General features: G+C 29.9%; 4 protein-coding genes across 4 annotated transcripts; 1 reads left to right on the top strand and 3 right to left on the bottom strand.

Annotated features, from left to right (window-relative positions):
- Positions 1–594: 594 nt before the first annotated feature.
- On the bottom strand, positions 595–2,217 carry LOC131649901 (uncharacterized). The gene has a single exon (XM_058919641.1). It carries the CDS (start codon positions 2,215–2,217, stop codon positions 595–597), a length of 1,623 nt encoding a protein of 540 aa, XP_058775624.1.
- A 3,370-nt stretch (positions 2,218–5,587) lies between these two features.
- On the top strand, positions 5,588–6,446 carry LOC131646709 (uncharacterized). The gene is made up of 2 exons (XM_058916679.1): positions 5,588–6,125; positions 6,207–6,446. Exons 1-2 carry the CDS (start codon positions 5,864–5,866, stop codon positions 6,266–6,268), a joined length of 324 nt encoding a protein of 107 aa, XP_058772662.1. The 5' UTR covers positions 5,588–5,863; the 3' UTR covers positions 6,269–6,446.
- A 3,240-nt stretch (positions 6,447–9,686) lies between these two features.
- On the bottom strand, positions 9,687–10,896 carry LOC131646708 (uncharacterized). The gene is made up of 2 exons (XM_058916678.1): positions 10,261–10,896; positions 9,687–10,179 (listed from the first exon to the last, which is right to left on the bottom strand). Exons 1-2 carry the CDS (start codon positions 10,520–10,522, stop codon positions 10,118–10,120), a joined length of 324 nt encoding a protein of 107 aa, XP_058772661.1. The 5' UTR covers positions 10,523–10,896; the 3' UTR covers positions 9,687–10,117.
- Positions 10,897–17,740: 6,844 nt separating this feature from the next.
- Positions 17,741–18,883, bottom strand: LOC131646707 (uncharacterized). Its single transcript, XM_058916677.1, has 3 exons — positions 18,675–18,883; positions 18,318–18,585; positions 17,741–18,236 (listed from the first exon to the last, which is right to left on the bottom strand). The coding sequence occupies exons 2-3, from the start codon at positions 18,577–18,579 to the stop codon at positions 17,899–17,901; spliced, it is 600 nt and encodes a 199-aa protein (XP_058772660.1). The 5' UTR covers positions 18,580–18,585; positions 18,675–18,883; the 3' UTR covers positions 17,741–17,898.
- Between the last annotated feature and the right edge of the window lie 1,320 nt (positions 18,884–20,203).

The following is a 20,203-nucleotide window of genomic DNA, read 5'->3' as shown; positions in this document are numbered from 1 at the left end:
TCCAAGAAACTTGACTTCGGACATCCAGAGCTCACATTTGCTAAGCTTTGCAAACAACTTCTTTTCTCTAAGAACCGACAACACAATCCTCAAATGTTCCATGTGCTCTTCAATAGTTCGAGAGTAGATCAAGATGTCATCTATGAAGATTACCACGAACTGGTCCAAATACGGTTGGAACACTCGGTTCATGTAATCCATAAAGACAGCAGGAGCATTGGTTACCCCGAATGGCATAACCAAGAACTCATAATGACCGTATCTCGTCCTAAAAGCAGTCTTAGATACATCCGAACTCTTAACCCGAATCTGATGATATCCCGACCTGAGATCAATCTTCGAGAACACACAGGCTCCTTTCAATTGATCCAGGAGGTCATCAATTCATGGTAGAGGATACTTGTTCTTTATGGTTACCTTGTTCAGCTGACGATAGTCGATGCACAAACGCATACTACCATCCTTTTTCTTTACCAACAAAACTGGGGCTCCCCATGGAGAAACACTGGGACGAATGAAGTGTTTCGCCAACAACTCTTCTAGCTGACTCTTTAACTCTCTTAGCTCTGCAGGAGACATCCTATAAGGGGCGGTCTAAACTGGAGCGGTACCCGGAACAAGATCAATAGAGAATTCAACTTCCCTTTCCGACGGAAGAGAAGTAACATCCTCCGGAAATACATCGGAAAATTCACACACAACCGGAATCTCCAATACACTCTTCTTGTCCTTGGAGTCCGACGTAAGAGCCAAAAGGAAAGACTTCTCTTGAGCAAAAAGGTAATTGATCATGTTAACTGTACCTTCAAGAAGATGTTCAATGGCATTGGTTGGTGTAGTTCCCTCAGCAGGAATGAAGATAGCCTTCTCTTTACAACCGATGTACACCGAGTTAGCTGACAACCAGTCCATACCAAGTACTACATCGATCTTCTTAAGAGGTAGACAAATGAGATCAATCAAAAATCTACGACCATTGAAGGTAATAAAACACTCCTTGCAAATTTCTCGAGCTTCTACTACATCGTCCGTAGCCGATGAGATAATCATAGGATTAGGAAGAAGACTCGTCTCAAAACCAAGCCTCCGTACACAAGGATAAGAAATAAAGGAATGTGTTGCTCCACAATCAACTAGCACAAACAAAGGTTGGTTATTAACATAGCACGTACCAGTAACTAGATTAGTGTTCCCTTGGGCCTTCCTAGCGTCCAAGGTGTAAACACGACCTGGAGTCCTTTCGGGAGCATCTCGCACAGGACAATCCTTCCTAAAATGACCGAACTCTTGACACTTGTAGCATTTCACCGAGGTTGTCTTACAATCTCCATAATGCTTCCTGTTACACTTGCCACACCAAGGAGATTGAGTAGAGCGATCACCATGAACTTGTTTCTTCATAGGCGGGAAATTGCGAGTTTTCAGATGCTGCCCCGACCTTCCTTGTTCCCTACGAACCGGCTTATTCTGTTCTCTTTCATCTTGGACTCTCTTCAATGTGTTCTCGGCAACATAGCATTGCCTCAAACACTCAGCATAGGTGGTAAACTCCCTTTGAGACACACTGTGCACAATATCAGCATTCAGCCCCATAAGGAACTGATCAATCTTCCACAACTCATCTGGTGCATAAGCTGCTTGTCTGGAATAGGCAGCCATGTCCTCAAACTTCTCAGCATATTCAGACACCGACATGTTGCCTTGTTTGAAGGACTGAAACTCACGCTCCTTCAAAGCACGCACACTGTTGGGGTAGTACTTCTCCAAGAAAGCTGTCTTGAAATGTTGCCAATCCTTAGGAATCCCTCGGTTAGTGAAATACGTAGACTCCGTATTCCACCATCTTCCTGCTGGTCCCTTCATTTTCTGAGCAGCAAAGATCACCTTCTCTTCCTCGGTGCACTGAATAGCCTGGAATATCATCTCCATAGCATATAGCCAATCATGCGCAATCACAGGATCTAAGCCACCCAAGAACTCTGGCGGATCCATCCGAAAGAAGGCACGAAAGTCAGGCCCTGCTGCAGCCTGAGGAGTAGGGGCCGGAGCGGTTGGTTGTTGCCCTTGCATGCCTTGCATCATTTGCATCATCATCTGATTCTGTTGTTGCATCTGCTGCATTATCTGCACCCGAGGCACACCCGCATTCTCGGTTTCAGGCTCAGTCTCCACATTCCTCGTCCTGGGCCTTCCGGGACCTCTGCGTTGTTCAGCCATCTTCCTGTTTGTCCTACACACGGAATCAAGTTGATCAGGCTTAATGCCATAAGTAAGACATAAGGAATCATGCCGACACTACACATATGAGGCAGAATTATGCTAACTTATGATGTTTCGTGGCAAAGCCGAGAATCGACCTGCTCTGATACCAACTGTAACACCCCATACATACATTGCCTAGGATATACGTATATGGCATTAAAATGGTAACAGAAAATCATATAATAAGCAGCGGAAATGGATGATGTATAAGTACGAGTACAAAAGCCCAAACTGTCATGGCCAAAATACAAGAGTTCCAACATGGTACTAGTACATATCCATGATACAAAAGATGGTAATACAAAAGATCATAAACTACAAAAGAGCGTCACACCAAGAAACACCATCTCGAAGCTAAACCATCTTACCCTTTCCACGATCCTGCCTCGAACCACCTGTAAAAAGAATAATTGGAATGGGGTGAGATTACTAAATCTCAGTGAGTCTCCCTATCTTACGGGTTCACTCAGTTCTACAGGGAACATGCAATCAACGGATCCACCGAGGATCCGGGTTACCTCACGGCTAGGTACAAGTACAAACAAGGGTACACCATCAATGGAAGTCCCATAACTATCGAAGATGGTATCAACAACAATGGGCTCAACGCCACCACAAACAAGTGTGCAGACCCGTACCCATGTACGAGGAATCCAGGAGTAGAATCTGCCTGTCTACCTAGGTTGCCAAACCACACCCTCGGTGAGTTACTCCTGTACATCGCGTCAAGAGACTCGCACAAGACCACCGCACTATGAGTCAGATGAATCCCATGTGAATTACACCTACTTGGCTACACAATCTCATCTGTGATGAGTTACCGCAGTGACTTCCTAAATGGTGTCCCTACCCCATCAATCATGTATATACGCAGGTGGTTATCCAAATGCGAAGACGCCTACATGACAGTACAAGCCCACCGGGCGAAAGCCTAGTGATTATCTACGTGACATCGCTAGAGGTGAGTCTGAAGTGATGTAGCCTACGTGGCATCACGACTCCACCATACCAAGCACGCCAATATGTTACATCAAGGTGGGAAACGCCTTTCAAGACCCTCACCTTCATATTGCAATGGTAGCTCAGGTGCATAAACATACCGAGCACGCATGTGTGTCACATCAAGGTGGGAAACGCCATTCAAGACCCTCACCTTCACACCGCAACGGTAAATGATGGACTAAGTCCATAAACAGGACTTACCACCTAGTAGCTTAAGCTTACTCCGATTCAAGCACACACACATCACAGTATCAGCCATCACACAAGCAATTACATCCAAGTGTTCAACAGGAACAAGTGGAAACATCAATAATTATGCCACAATATAATCCACACACACAATTTGTATTTCACAACATACAAGCATATTCAAGGGATTATGGTCATGTCATGGTCTTACACAAATAAAACACTTATCAGAAGGTTATACAAGTCATAAGAGGCCTTCGATTCCGATACGAAGCGAAACTGCACTCAAATGAGAGAAATGTCAATTCTGCATCAGACTAGTTCGCTACAGCGAACTTCTGTTCGCTACAGCAAACTCAAACAGAAGCTAAACTTCTTCAATCCCAGGTCAGTTCGCTACAGCGAACTCCAGCGAAGCCCCGATTCGCTACAGCGAAGGAAAGTTCGCTACAGCGAATAAATCAATTCAACTCCCAGGTTTATTCGCTACACAGTTCGCTACAGCGAATGAAAGTTCGCTGCAGCAAACTCTGCAAAATCAACAAAAATGCAGAACGCGTTTGGGGTCCCCAAACCCCAAAATCTCACATGAAATCATTCCTAATGGAGTAATAAGACATGGTAATTGTACATACACGAATTACTACTAGAATAGAGTCTAAAAACATGCATGAGTAAGAATTATAGAACACATACTCTCAATCCCTTAATTCCTCACATTGACATAAACCCCAAAAGTTTCCCCAAAGTCTCTATCTATGAGACTCACCTGATTAAGCTGAGGAAGAAGCTCTGAAAATCAGAAGTGGATGATGAAGATTGATGGATCAAAGGTTCATGCAAGGCTGAAAGTTGAATGGTCTTCTCCTTCCTTCTTCTTCTTTCACGTTTTCTTCTTCCTCTTCTCCAAATTCTGTTTTTGTTACCAATGGTCAAAGACAACACAAGCCAAACACTCCCTTAAGTCCTATTTATTGGATGAAATGACCAAAACAACCCCCAACTAGATTCTATTTACCATGATGCCACTTAGTTATATCTCAACTAAATGCAATTTCCTATTAGTAAATCTCTTGAAATAAAATTAGGATATTACAACGAATAGTATTAAACTACAATAAAAATGTAAGATGATATGACAAATATGAACTTATTGATATAAAAATAATAATTAAAAAGAATCATAATTAAAAGTGATTTTTTGAATTTATTTAAAAAGTATCCTGACGGGTACTGTCATACACTCTATTATCTATTATAATATATAAAAACTAAAGTACCTAAAAATTGATAATGTCGTGTTAGATTTTTTATTTTATTGAATATTGTTATAATTATAGGAATGAAATAATTATTGTTATAAATATAGTTGTTCCAATGTTCAAATAAATAGAAATATATTTTATGTATTTAATACAAAAAATTACCCCTTTTAAATTGATTACAAAATCAATCACCATTATTATAAAATTAAATAATATTTATTTATTGATTATTATTATTATTATTATTAATGTATATCATCAAAACAATTCATAGGAGTTAAAAATGAAATAAATTTCATTTACGTGTTTTTTATCATCCTAAAGTTACATAAGTGGATTTATATATATTTTTTAAAATTATGTTTAAAATATGTCAATAATTCATGAAGTTAAAGGCTAATGGCACAGACATACACGGGTAAATGACTATTTAATTATCATAGCTATTAAAACTCATGTTTTTAACTTTTCAACATAAAATCAATTTTTCGTTGCTCAATGCAATTAGTCTATTATTAATATATCAAAGTAATAGTACTTGGAAATTCCAGTAAAAGCCTTCTGATAAGTGAACTGAAACTCAGACTCTAATTTTTTGTTGATTATTTATTTTTCATAATTCATTATTTTTTGGCTTCAAATTCAAATCTACACGTTAAATGGTTAAACCCTAAAATTTATTTCATCATTGAATGGATACGTTTTCTATGCGTTTGAAAAAATCAATCCCTCCACTACCCAAAAAAAATAAATTACTTGTGCCCTTTCAATTTTCTATGCGTTTCAAAACCAACAATGGCACACCAGTATTCACTTTCTCTTTTACAGGTTTGAAGTTTCTTCTCCATTTTTGTTTTCTATTAATTTGTACGATTTGGTATTTTCCAAGTGAAATTTGTTTTCTTCTTGCAGTTATTTAAGCATTCCCATGGCTCGCCCTACCGATTCTATGAAGGACATCGAAGGATTTGTGGAAGATTGCAGTTAGTTGTAAGCATATATGGTCTGTAACAAGTTCTTCCAACAAAGAACGTTTTAGTTGATTCGAAGGTGGTATTTTATTCCCAAATTCTATTGTTTTTGTCTTACACACTGTGTTCTGCCTTATTTCTAACAAATATTATTTCTGTTTTTTTAAGCATGATATGATTCAAGCGATTGTACCTACTTATTTGGTTTTCAAATTCAAGTCCGAACTATCAGCTGGAAGTTCTTATATCATGCAGAATTTCAAAGTTTCGAAAAATGACTTCTCTTTTAAGTCGACGAATCATTCTTACAAATTGGTTTTATGTGGATCAACTTCTGTTAAGAAATCAGACCTTCCTGACCTTCCTGCTTATTACCTTAACCTTCTTGGATGGGATGCCATAGTTGAAGGAAGGTTTCAGTCTAATGTTTTGGTTGGTAAGTTAATTGTATTCTTTGTGATAGATTTCTGAATTTTATGTAATATTATTTATTCCCTGAACATGTTTTGTTTTTTAGATATCCTTGGAGGTATTATTGAGATTTCTCAATCTCAAATAAATGGTGACAATCTCAAATAAATGGTGACAACAACAAGAACAGAGTTGTTTTTACCATTGTTGTTTTTGTATGCATGTACTGCCGACTCAGGCTCCACCATTCTTGATGATCAGGTAGGAAGAGCTTTTGTTGCGGCAAACTGTAAGGCTTCCTTCTATAAGGAAGCCTTGTATGTGAGAGGTGCACACATATGCTTGAATGGATCATCCTTTTTTATGTGAGAGGTGCACACATATGCTTGAATGTATCATCCTTCTTTCATGTGAGAGGTGCACACATATGCTTGAATGGATCATCCTTCTTTTATGTGAGAGGTGCACACATATGCTTGAATGGATCATTTTTCAAATATATGGTCTTTAAACACGTATCTCTTTCTTTTAATTAGTTGGTATTGGAAGTTACAATAATTGTTTCCCAATAATCCTTCATTGTACAAAATATATTTAATTACTAGAATATTACCATCATTACGTTTTTTTCACTTTAACTTAACATTATACCAAATATATTTATACCATAATTATTAAATACATAATATTAACCATTAAACTTCTCAAACCAACCGTCAGCTCTTCAAAATTCCAACAAATTAGAACATAAAATAATAATGTTCAAAATTTAATCTCTTTCTTTGTTAATTTTAGTAATTATTATTAGTTATTATTATTAATTACTGAGCTAATTTATTTATTAAAAAAATAAATTAGCTTTCAATGGTAACCTACACACGATTTTATTTTTGTATGTATTTGTTTAAACATTAAAATATATGAAATCATAACTTATTATTTTTTAAATGGAATGACATACTTAAAGTAAATTATTTCTTTCTCATTAATTATTATCCAATTTAATTAGTACATATAAACTTTACCGCGCATCAATAGTAAATTCCATCTTATTAAATAAAATGTAAAAAAATAATATACAATAATTATATCCATATATTTTATTTATTTGTGATACTCTTAAAATATATCTAATATATTAACTATAATTATGAGTACTTTTAAACTACAATAAAAATGTAAGATGATATGACAAATATGAACTTATTTATATAAAAATAATAATTAAAAAGAATCATAATTAAAAGTGATTTGATGAATTTATTTAAAAGTATCCTGACGGGTACTGTCATACAATCTATTATCTATTTAGATTTTTTATTTTATTGAATATTGTTATAATTATATGAATGAAATAATTATTGTTATAAATATAGTTGTTCCAATGTTCAAACAAATAGGAATATATTTTATGTATTTAATACAAAAAATTACACCTTTTAAATTGATTACAAAATCAATCACCATTATTATAAAATTAAATAATATTTATTGATTATTATTATTATTAATGTATATCATCAAAATAATTCTTAGGAGTTAAAAATGAAATAAATTTCATTTTTCGTGTTTTTTATCATCCTAAAGTTATATAAGTGGATTTATATATATTTTTAAAATTATGTTTAAAATATGTCAATAATTCATGAAGTTAAAGGCTAATGGCACAGACATACACGGGTAAATGACTATTTAATTATCATAGCTATTAAAACTCATGTTTTTAACTTTTCAACATAAAATCAATTTTTCGTTGCTCAATGCAATTAATCTATTATTAATATATAAAAGTAATAGTACTTTGAAATTCCAGTAAAAGCCTTCTGATAAATGAACTGAAACTCAGACTCTAATTTTTTTGTTGATTATTTATTTTTCCTAATTCATTATTTTTTGGCTTCAGATTCAAATCTACAAGTTAAATGGTTAAACCCTAAAATTTATTTCATCATTGAATGGATACGTTTTCTATGCGTTTGAAAAAATCAATTCCTCCACTACCCAAAAAAATAAATTACTTGTGCCCTTTCAATTTTCTATATATCACAACCAACAATGGCACACCAGTATTCACTTTCTCTTTTACAGGTTTGAAGGGGCACAAGTAATTTATTTTTTTAAACGCATAGAAAATTGAAACGCATAGAAAATTGAAAGGGCACAAGTAATTTATTTTTTTTGGGTAGTGGAGGGATTGATTTTTTCAAACGCATAGAAAACGTATCCATTCAATGATGAAATAAATTTTAGGGTTTAACCATTTAACGTGTAGATTTGAATTTGAAGCCAAAAAATAATGAATTATGAAAAATAAATAATCAACAAAAAATTAGAGTCTGAGTTTCAGTTCACTTATCAGAAGGCTTTTACTGGAATTTCCAAGTACTATTACTTTTATATATTAATAATAGACTAATTGCATTGAGCAACGAAAAATTGATTTTATGTTGAAAAGTTAAAAACATGAGTTTTAATAGCTATGATAATTAAATAGTCATTTACCCGTGTATGTCTGTGCCATTAGCCTTTAACTTCATGAATTATTGACATATTTTAAACATAATTTTAAAAAATATATATAAATCCACTTATGTAACTTTAGGATGATAAAAAACACGTAAATGAAATTTATTTCATTTTTAACTCCTATGAATTGTTTTGATGATATACATTAATAATAATAATAATAATCAATAAATATTATTTAATTTTATAATAATGGTGATTGATTTTGTAATCAATTTAAAAGGTGTAATTTTTTGTATTAAATACATAAAATATATTCCTATTTGTTTGAACATTGGAACAACTATATTTATAACAATAATTATTTCATTCATATAATTATAACAATATTCAATAAAATAAAAAATCTAAATAGATAATAGATTGTATGACAGTACCCGTCAGGATACTTTTAAATAAATTCATCAAATCACTTTTAATTATGATTCTTTTTAATTATTATTTTTATATAAATAAGTTCATATTTGTCATATCATCTTACATTTTTATTGTAGTTTAAAAGTACTCATAATTATAGTTAATATATTAGATATATTTTAAGAGTATCACAAATAAATAAAATATATGGATATAATTATTGTATATTATTTTTTTACATTTTATTTAATAAGATGGAATTTACTATTGATGCGCGGTAAAGTTTATATGTACTAATTAAATTGGATAATAATTAATGAGAAAGAAATAATTTACTTTAAGTATGTCATTCCATTTAAAAAATAATAAGTTATGATTTCATATATTTTAATGTTTAAACAAATACATACAAAAATAAAATCGTGTGTAGGTTACCATTGAAAGCTAATTTATTTTTTTAATAAATAAATTAGCTCAGTAATTAATAATAATAACTAATAATAATTACTAAAATTAACAAAGAAAGAGATTAAATTTTGAACATTATTATTTTATGTTCTAATTTGTTGGAATTTTGAAGAGCTGACGGTTGGTTTGAGAAGTTTAATGGTTAATATTATGTATTTAATAATTATGGTATAAATATATTTGGTATAATGTTAAGTTAAAGTGAAAAAAACGTAATGATGATAATATTCCAGTAATTAAATATATTTTGTACAATGAAGGATTATTGGGAAACAATTATTGTAACTTCCAATACCAACTAATTAAAAGAAAGAGATAAGTGTTTAAAGACCATATATTTGAAAAATGATCCATTCAAGCATATGTGTGCACCTCTCACATAAAAGAAGGATGATCCATTCAAGCATATGTGTGCACCTCTCACATGAAAGAAGGATGATACATTCAAGCATATGTGTGCACCTTTCACATAAAAAAGGATGATCCATTCAAGCATATGTGTGCACCTCTCACATACAAGGCTTCCTTATAGAAGGAAGCCTTACAGTTTGCCGCAACAAAAGCTCTTCCTACCTGATCATCAAGAATGGTGGAGCCTGAGTCGGCAGTACATGCATACAAAAACAACAATGGTAAAAACAACTCTGTTCTTGTTGTTGTCGCCATTTATTTGAGATTGTCACCATTTATTTGAGATTGAGAAATCTCAATAATACCTCCAAGGATATCTAAAAAACAAAACATGTTCAGGGAATAAATAATATTACATAAAATTCAGAAATCTATCACAAAGAATACAATTAACTTACCAACCAAAACATTAGACTGAAACCTTCCTTCAACTATGGCATCCCATCCAAGAAGGTTAAGGTAATAAGCAGGAAGGTCAGGAAGGTCTGATTTCTTAACAGAAGTTGATCCACATAAAACCAATTTGTAAGAATGATTCGTCGACTTAAAAGAGAAGTCATTTTTCGAAACTTTGAAATTCTGCATGATATAAGAACTTCCAGCTGATAGTTCGGACTTGAATTTGAAAACCAAATAAGTAGGTACAATCGCTTGAATCATATCATGCTTAAAAAAACAGAAATAATATTTGTTAGAAATAAGGCAGAACACAGTGTGTAAGACAAAAACAATAGAATTTGGGAATAAAATACCACCTTCGAATCAACTAAAACGTTCTTTGTTGGAAGAACTTGTTACAGACCATATATGCTTACAACTAACTGCAATCTTCCACAAATCCTTCGATGTCCTTCATAGAATCGGTAGGGCGAGCCATGGGAATGCTTAAATAACTGCAAGAAGAAAACAAATTTCACTTGGAAAATACCAAATCGTACAAATTAATAGAAAACAAAAATGGAGAAGAAACTTCAAACCTGTAAAAGAGAAAGTGAATACTGGTGTGCCATTGTTGGTTGTGATATATAGAAAATTGAAAGGGCACAAGTAATTTATTTTTTTAGGTAGTGGAGGAATTGATTTTTTCAAACGCATAGAAAACGTATCCATTCAATGATGAAATAAATTTTAGGGTTTAACCATTTAACGTGTAGATTTGAATTTGAAGCCAAAAAATAATGAATTAGGAAAAATAAATAATCAACAAAAAAATTAGAGTCTGAGTTTCAGTTCATTTATCAGAAGGCTTTTACTGGAATTTCCAAGTACAATTACTTTTATATATTAATAATAGATTAATTGCATTGAGCAACGAAAAATTGATTTTATGTTGAAAAGTTAAAAACATGAGTTTTAATAGCTATGATAATTAAATAGTCATTTACCCGTGTATGTATGTGCCATTAGCCTTTAACTTCATGAATTATTGACATATTTTAAACATAATTTTAAAAATATATATAAATCCACTTATATAACTTTAGGATGATAAAAATCACGTAAATGAAATTTATTTCATTTTTAACTCCTAAGAATTGTTTTGATGATATACATTAATAATAATAATAATAATCAATAAATATTATTTAATTTTATAATAATGGTGATTGATTTTGTAATCAATTTAAAAGGTGTAATTTTTTGTATTAAATACATAAAATATATTCCTATTTATTTGAACATTGGAACAACTATATTTATAACAATAATTATTTCATTCATATAATTATAACAATATTCAATAAAATAAAAAATCTAATACGGCATTATCAATTTTCAGGTACTTTAGTTTTTATATACTATATTAGATAATAGATTGTATGACAGTACCCGTCAGGATACTTTTTAAATAAATTCATAAAATCACTTTTAATTATGATTCTTTTTAATTATTATTTTTATATCAATAAGTTCATATTTGTCATATCATCTTACATTTTTATTGTAGTTTAAAAGTATTCGTAATTATAGTTAATATATTAGATATATTTTAAAGAGTATCACAAATAAATAAAATATATGGATATAATTATTGTATATTATTTTTTTACATTTTATTTAATAAGATGGAATTTACTATTGATGCGCGGTAAAGTTTATATGTACTAATTAAATTGGATAATAATTAATGAGAAAGAAATAATTTACTTTAAGTATGTCTTTCCATTTAAAAAATAATAAGTTATGATTTGATATATTTTAATGTTTAAACAAATACATACAAAAATAAAATCGTGTGTAGGTTACCATTGAAAGCTAATTTATTTTTTTAATAAATAAATTAGCTCAATAATTAATAATAATAACTAATAATAATTACTAAAATTAACAAAGAAAGAGACTAAATTTTGAACATTATTATTTTATGTTCTAATTTGTTGGAATTTTGAAGAGCCGACGGTTGGTTTGAGAAGTTTAATGGTTGATATTATGTATTTAATAATTATGGTATAAATATATTTGGTATAATGTTAAGTTAAAGTGAAAAAAACGTAATGATGATAATATTCCAGTAATTAAATATATTATGTACAATGAAGTATTATTGGGAAACAATTATTGTAACTTCCAATACCAACTAATTAAAAGAAAGAGATACGTCTTTAAAGACCATATATTTGAAAAATGATCCATTCAAGCATATGTGTGCACCTCTCACATAAAAGAAGGATGATCCATTCAAGCATATGTGTGCACCTCTCACATGAAAGAAGGATGATCCATTCAAGCATATGTGTGCACCTCTCACATAAAAGAAGGATGATCCATTCAAGCATATGTGTGCACCTCTCACATACAAGGATTCCTTATAGAAGGAAGCCTTACAGTTTGCCGCAACAAAAGCTCTTCCTACCTGATCATCAAGAATGGTGGAGCCTGAGTCGGCAGTACATGCATACAAAAACAACAATGGTAAAAACAACTCTGTTCTTGTTGTTGTCACCATTTATTTGAGATTGTCACCATTTATTTGAGATTGAGAAATCTCAATAATACCTCCAAGGATATCTAAAAAACAAAACATGTTCAGGGAATAAATAATATTACATAAAATTCAGAAATCTATCACAAAGAATACAATTAACTTACCAACCAAAACATTAGACTGAAACCTTCCTTCAACTATGGCATCCCATCCAAGAAGGTTAAGGTAATAAGCAGGAAGGTCAGGAAGGTCTGATTTCTTAACAGAAGTTGATCCACATAAAACCAATTTGTAAGAATGATTCGTCGACTTAAAAGAGAAGTCATTTTTCGAAACTTTGAAATTCTGCATGATATAAGAACTTCCAGCTGATAGTTCGGACTTGAATTTGAAAACCAAATAAGTAGGTACAATAGCATGAATCATATCATGCTTAAAAAAACAGAAATAATATTTGTTAGAAATAAGGCAGAACACAGTGTGTAAGACAAAAACAATAGAATTTGGGAATAAAATACCACCTTCGAATCAACTAAAACGTTCTTTGTTGGAAGAACTTGTTACAGACCATATATGCTTACAACTAACTGCAATCTTCCACAAATCCTTCGATGTCCTTCACAGAATCGGTAGGGCGAGCCATGGGAATGCTTAAATAACTGCAAGAAGAAAACAAATTTCACTTGGAAAATACCAAATCGTACAAATTAATAGAAAACAAAAATGGAGAAGAAACTTCAAACCTGTAAAAGAGAAAGTGAATACTGGTGTGCCATTGTTGGTTGTGATATATAGAAAATTGAAAGGGCACAAGTAATTTATTTTTTTAGGTAGTGGAGGAATTGATTTTTTCCAACGCATAGAAAACGTATCCATTCAATGATGAAATAAATTTTAGGGTTTAACCATTTAACGTGTAGATTTGAATTTGAAGCCAAAAAATAATGAATTAGGAAAAATAAATAATCAACAAAAAAATTAGAGTCTGAGTTTCAGTTCATTTATCAGAAGGCTTTTACTGGAATTTCCAAGTACAATTACTTTTTTATATTAATAATAGATTAATTGCATTGAGCAACGAAAAATTGATTTTATGTTGAAAAGTTAAAAACATGAGTTTTAATAGCTATGATAATTAAATAGTCATTTACCCGTGTATGTCTGTGCCATTAGCCTTTAACTTCATGAATTATTGACATATTTTAAACATAATTTTAAAAATATATATAAATCCACTTATATAACTTTAGGATGATAAAAATCACGTAAATGAAATTTATTTCATTTTTAACTCCTAAGAATTGTTTTGATGATATACATTAATAATAATAATAATAATCAATAAATATTATTTAATTTTATAATAATGGTGATTGATTTTGTAATCAATTTAAAAGGTGTAATTTTTTGTATTAAATACATAAAATATATTCCTATTTATTTGAACATTGGAACAACTATATTTATAACAATAATTATTTCATTCATATAATTATAACAATATTCAATAAAATAAAAAATCTAATACGGCATTATCAATTTTCAGGTACTTTAGTTTTTATATACTATATTAGATAATAGATTGTATGACAGTACCCGTCAGGATACTTTTTAAATAAATTCATAAAATCACTTTTAATTATGATTCTTTTTAATTATTATTTTTATATCAATAAGTTCATATTTGTCATATCATCTTACATTTTTATTGTAGTTTAAAAGTATTCGTAATTATAGTTAATATATTAGATATATTTTAAAGAGTATCACAAATAAATAAAATATATGGATATAATTATTGTATATTATTTTTTTACATTTTATTTAATAAGATGGAATTTACTATTGATGCGCGGTAAAGTTTATATGTACTAATTAAATTGGATAATAATTAATGAGAAAGAAATAATTTACTTTAAGTATGTCTTTCCATTTAAAAAATAATAAGTTATGATTTGATATATTTTAATGTTTAAACAAATACATACAAAAATAAAATCGTGTGTAGGTTACCATTGAAAGCTAATTTATTTTTTTAATAAATAAATTAGCTCAATAATTAATAATAATAACTAATAATAATTACTAAAATTAACAAAGAAAGAGACTAAATTTTGAACATTATTATTTTATGTTCTAATTTGTTGGAATTTTGAAGAGCTGACGGTTGGTTTGAGAAGTTTAATGGTTAATATTATGTATTTAATAATTATGGTATAAATATATTTGGTATAATGTTAAGTTAAAGTGAAAAAAACGTAATGATGATAATATTCCAGTAATTAAATATATTATGTACAATGAAGTATTATTGGGAAACAATTATTGTAACTTCCAATACCAACTAATTAAAAGAAAGAGATACGTCTTTAAAGACCATATATTTGAAAAATGATCCATTCAAGCATATGTGTGCACCTCTCACATAAAAGAAGGATGATCCATTCAAGCATATGTGTGCACCTCTCACATGAAAGAAGGATGATCCATTCAAACATATGTGTGCACCTCTCACATAAAAGAAGGATGATCCATTCAAGCATATGTGTGCACCTCTCACATACAAGGCTTCCTTATAGAAGGAAGCCTTACAGTTTGCCGCAATAAAAGATCTTCCTACCTGATCATCAAGAATGGTGGAGCCTGAGTCGGCAGTACATGCATACAAAAACAACAATGGTAAAAACAACTCTGTTCTTATTGTTGTCACCATTTATTTGAGATTGTCACCATTTATTTGAGATTGAGAAATCTCAATAATACCTCCAAGGATATCTAAAAAATAAAACATGTTCAGGGAATAAATAATATTACATAAAATTCAGAAATCTATCACAGAGAATACAATTAACTTACCAACCAAAACATTAGACTGAAACCTTCCTTCAACTATGGCATCCCATCCAAGAAGGTTAAGGTAATAAGCAGGAATGTCAGGAAGGTCTGATTTCTTAACAGAAGTTGATCCACATAAAACCAATTTGTAAGAATGATTCGTCAACTTAAAAGAGAAGTCATTTTTCGAAACTTTGAAATTCTGCATGATATAAGAACTTCCAGCTGATAGTTCGGACTTGAATTTGAAAACCAAATAAGTAGGTACAATCGCTTGAATCATATCATGCTTAGAAAAACAGAAATAATATTTGTTAGAAATAAGGCAGAACACAGTGTGTAAGACAAAAACAATAGAATTTGGGAAGAAAATACCACCTTCGAATCAACTAAAACGTTCTTTGTTGGAAGAACTTGTTACAGACCATATATGCTTACAACTAACTGCAATCTTCCACAAATCCTTCGATGTCCTTCACAGAATCGGTAGGGCGAGCCATGGGAATGCTTAAATAACTGCAAGAAGAAAACAAAATTCACTTGGAAAATACCAAATCGTACAAATTAATAGAAAACAAAAATGGAGAAGAAACTTCAAACCTGTAAAAGAGAAAGTGAATACTGGTGTGCCATTGTTGGTTGTGATATATAGAAAATTGAAAGGGCACAAGTAATTTATTTTTTTGTGTAGTGGATGAATTGATTTTTTCAAACGCATAGAAAACGTATCCATTCAATGATGAAATAAATTTTAGGGTTTAACCATTTAACGTGTAGATTTGAATTTGAAGCCAAAAAATAATGAATTAGGAAAAATAAATAATCAACAAAAAAATTAGAGTCTGAGTTTCAGTTCATTTATCAGAAGGCTTTTACTGGAATTTCCAAGTACTATTACTTTTATATATTAATAATAGATTAATTGCATTGAGCAACGAAAATTGATTTTATGTTGAAAAGTTAAAAACATGAGTTTTAGTAGCTATGATAATTAAATAGTCATTTACCCGTGTATGTCTGTGCCATTAGCCTTTAACTTCATGAATTATTGACATATTTTAAGCATAATTTTAAAAATATATATAAATCCACTTATATAACTTTAGGATGATAAAAAACACGTAAATGAAATTTATTTCATTTTTAACTCCTAAGAATTGTTTTGATGATATACATTAATAATAATAATAATCAATAAATATTATTTAATTTTATAATAATGGTGATTGATTTTGTAATCAATTTAAAAGGTGTAATTTTTTGTATTAAATACATAAAATATATTCCTATTTATTTGAATATTGGAACAACTATATTTATAACAATAATTATTTCATTCATATAATTATAACAATATTCAATAAAATAATAAATCTAATACGGCATTATCAATTTTCATGGAACTTTAGTTTTTATATATTATATTAGATAATAGATTGTATGACAGTACCCGTCAGGATACTTTTTAAATAAATTCATAAAATCACTTTTAATTATGATTCTTTTTAATTATTATTTTTATATCAATAAGTTCATATTTGTCATATCATCTTACATTTTTATTGTAGTTTAAAAGTATTCGTAATTATAGTTAATATATTAGATATATTTTAAAGAGTATCACAAATAAATAAAATATATGGATATAATTATTGTATATTACTTTTTTACATTTTATTTAATAAGATGGAATTTACTATTGATGCGCGGTAAAGTTTATATGTACTAATTAAATTGGATAATAATTAATGAGAAAGAAATAATTTGCTTTAAGTATGTCTTTCCATTTAAAAAATAATAAGTTATGATTTGATATATTTTAATGTTTAAACAAATACATACAAAAATAAAATCGTGTGTAGGTTACCATTGAAAGCTAATTTATTTTTTTAATAAATAAATTAGCTCAATAATTAATAATAATAACTAATAATAATTACTAAAATTAACAAAGAAAGAGACTAAATTTTGAACATTATTATTTTATGTTCTAATTTGTTGGAATTTTGAAGAGCTGACGGTTGGTTTGAGAAGTTTAATGGTTAATATTATGTATTTAATAATTATGGTATAAATATATTTGGTATAATGTTAAGTTAAAGTGAAAAAAACGTAATGATGATAATATTCCAGTAATTAAATATATTATGTACAATGAAGGATTATTGGGAAACAATTATTGTAACTTCCAATACCAACTAATTAAAAGAAAGAGATACGTCTTTAAAGACCATATATTTGAAAAATGATCCATTCAAGCATATGTGTGCACCTCTCACATAAAAGAAGGATCAAGTGCACCTCTCACATGAAAAAAGGATGATCCATTCAAGCATATGTGTGCACCTCTTACATAAAAGAAGGATGATCCATTCAAGCATATGTGTGCACCTCTCACATACAAGGCTTCCTTATAGAAGGAAGCCTTATAGTTTGCCGCAACAAAAGCTCTTCCTACCTGATCATCAAGAATGGTGGAGCCTGAGTCGGCAGTACATGCATACAAAAACAACAATGGTAAAAACAACTCTGTTCTTGTTGTTGTCACCATTTTTTTGAGATTGTCACCATTTATTTGAGATTGAGAAATCTCAATAATACCTCCAAGGATATCTAAAAAACAAAACATGTTCAGGGAATAAATAATATTACATAAAATTTAGAAATCTATCACAAAGAATACAATTAACTTACCAACCAAAACATTAGACTGAAACCTTCCTTCAACTATGGCATCCCATCCAAGAAGGTTAAAGTAATAAGCAGGAATGTCAGGAAGGTCTGATTTCTTAACAGAAGTTGATCCACATAAAACCAATTTGTAAGAATGATTCGTCGACTTAAAAGAGAAGTCATTTTTCGAAACTTTGAAATTCTGCATGATATAAGAACATCCAGCTGATAGTTCGGACTTGAATTTGAAAACCAAATAAGTAGGTACAATCGCTTGAATCATATCATGCTTAAAAAAACAGAAATAATATTTGTTAGAAATAAGGCAGAACACAGTGTGTAAGACAAAAACAATAGAATTTGGGAGCAAAATACCACCTTCGAATCAACTAAAACGTTCTTTGTTTGAAGAACTTGTTACAGACCATATATGCTTACAACTAACTGCAATCTTCCACAAATCCTTCGATGTCCTTCACAGAATCGGTAGGGCGAGCCATGGGAATGCTTAAATAGCTGCAAGAATAAAACAGATTTCACTTGGAAAATACCAAATCGTACAAATGAATAGAAAACAAAAATGGAGAAGAAACTTCAAACCTGTAAAAGAGAAAGTGAATACTGGTGTGCCATTGTTGGTTGTGATATATAGAAAATTGAAAGGGCACAAGTAATTATTGTATATTATTTTTTTACATTTTATTTAATAAGATGGAATTTACTATTGATGCGCGGTAAAGTTTATATGTCCTAATTAAATTGGATAATAATTAATGAGAAAGAAATAATTTACTTTAAGTATGTCTTTCCATTTAAAAATAATAAGTTATGATTTGATATATCAAAATCGTGTAGGTTACCATTGAAAGCTAATTTATTTTTTTAATAAATAAATTAGCTCAATAATTAATAATAATAACTAATAATAATTACTAAAATTAAGAAAGAAAGAGATTAAATTTTGAACATTATTATTTTATGCTCTAATTTGTTGGAATTTTGAAGAGCTGACGGTTGGTTTGAGAAGTTTAATGGGTAATATTATGTAATTAATAATTATGGTATAATATATTTGGTATAATGTTAAGTTAAAGTGAAAAAAAACGTAATGATGATAATATTCAAGTAATTAAATATATTATGTACAATGAAGTATTATTGGGAAACAATTATTGTAACTTCCAATACCAACTAATTAAAAGAAAGAGATACGTGTTTAAAGATCATATATTTGAAAAATGGTCCATTCAAGCATATGTGTGCACCTCTCACATAAAAGAAGGATGATCCATGATCCATTCAAGCATATGTGTGCACCTCTCACATAAAAGAAGGATGATCCTTTCAATTTTCTTTATTTTTTTGGGTTGTGGAGGAATTGATTTTTTCAAACGCATAGAAAACGTATCCATTCAATGATGAAATAAATTTTAGGGTTTAACCATTTAACGTGTAGATTTGAATTTGAAGCCAAAAAATAATGAATTAGGAAAAATAAATAATCAACAAAAAATTAGAGTCTGAGTTTCAGTTCATTTATCAAAAGGCTTTTAATGGAATTTCCAAGTACTATTACTTTTATATATTAATAATAGATTAATTGCATTGAGCAACGAAAAATTGATTTTATGTTGAAAAGTTAAAAACATGAGTTTTAATAGCTATGATAATTAAATAGTCATTTACCCGTGTATGTCTGTGCCATTAGCCTTTAACTTCATGAATTATTGACATATTTTAAACATAATTTTAAAAATATATATAAATCCACTTATATAACTTTATGGTGATAAAAAACACGTAAATGAAATTTATTTCATTTTTAACTCCTAAGAATTGTTTTGATGATATACATTAATAATAATAATAATCAATAAATATTAATTAATTTTATAATAATGGTGATT

This window comes from Vicia villosa, linkage group LG2 (assembly GCF_029867415.1).
Source record: "Vicia villosa cultivar HV-30 ecotype Madison, WI linkage group LG2, Vvil1.0, whole genome shotgun sequence".
Taxonomy (NCBI): Eukaryota; Viridiplantae; Streptophyta; class Magnoliopsida; order Fabales; family Fabaceae; genus Vicia; species Vicia villosa.
This window is presented reverse-complemented; position numbering and strand designations above follow the sequence as displayed.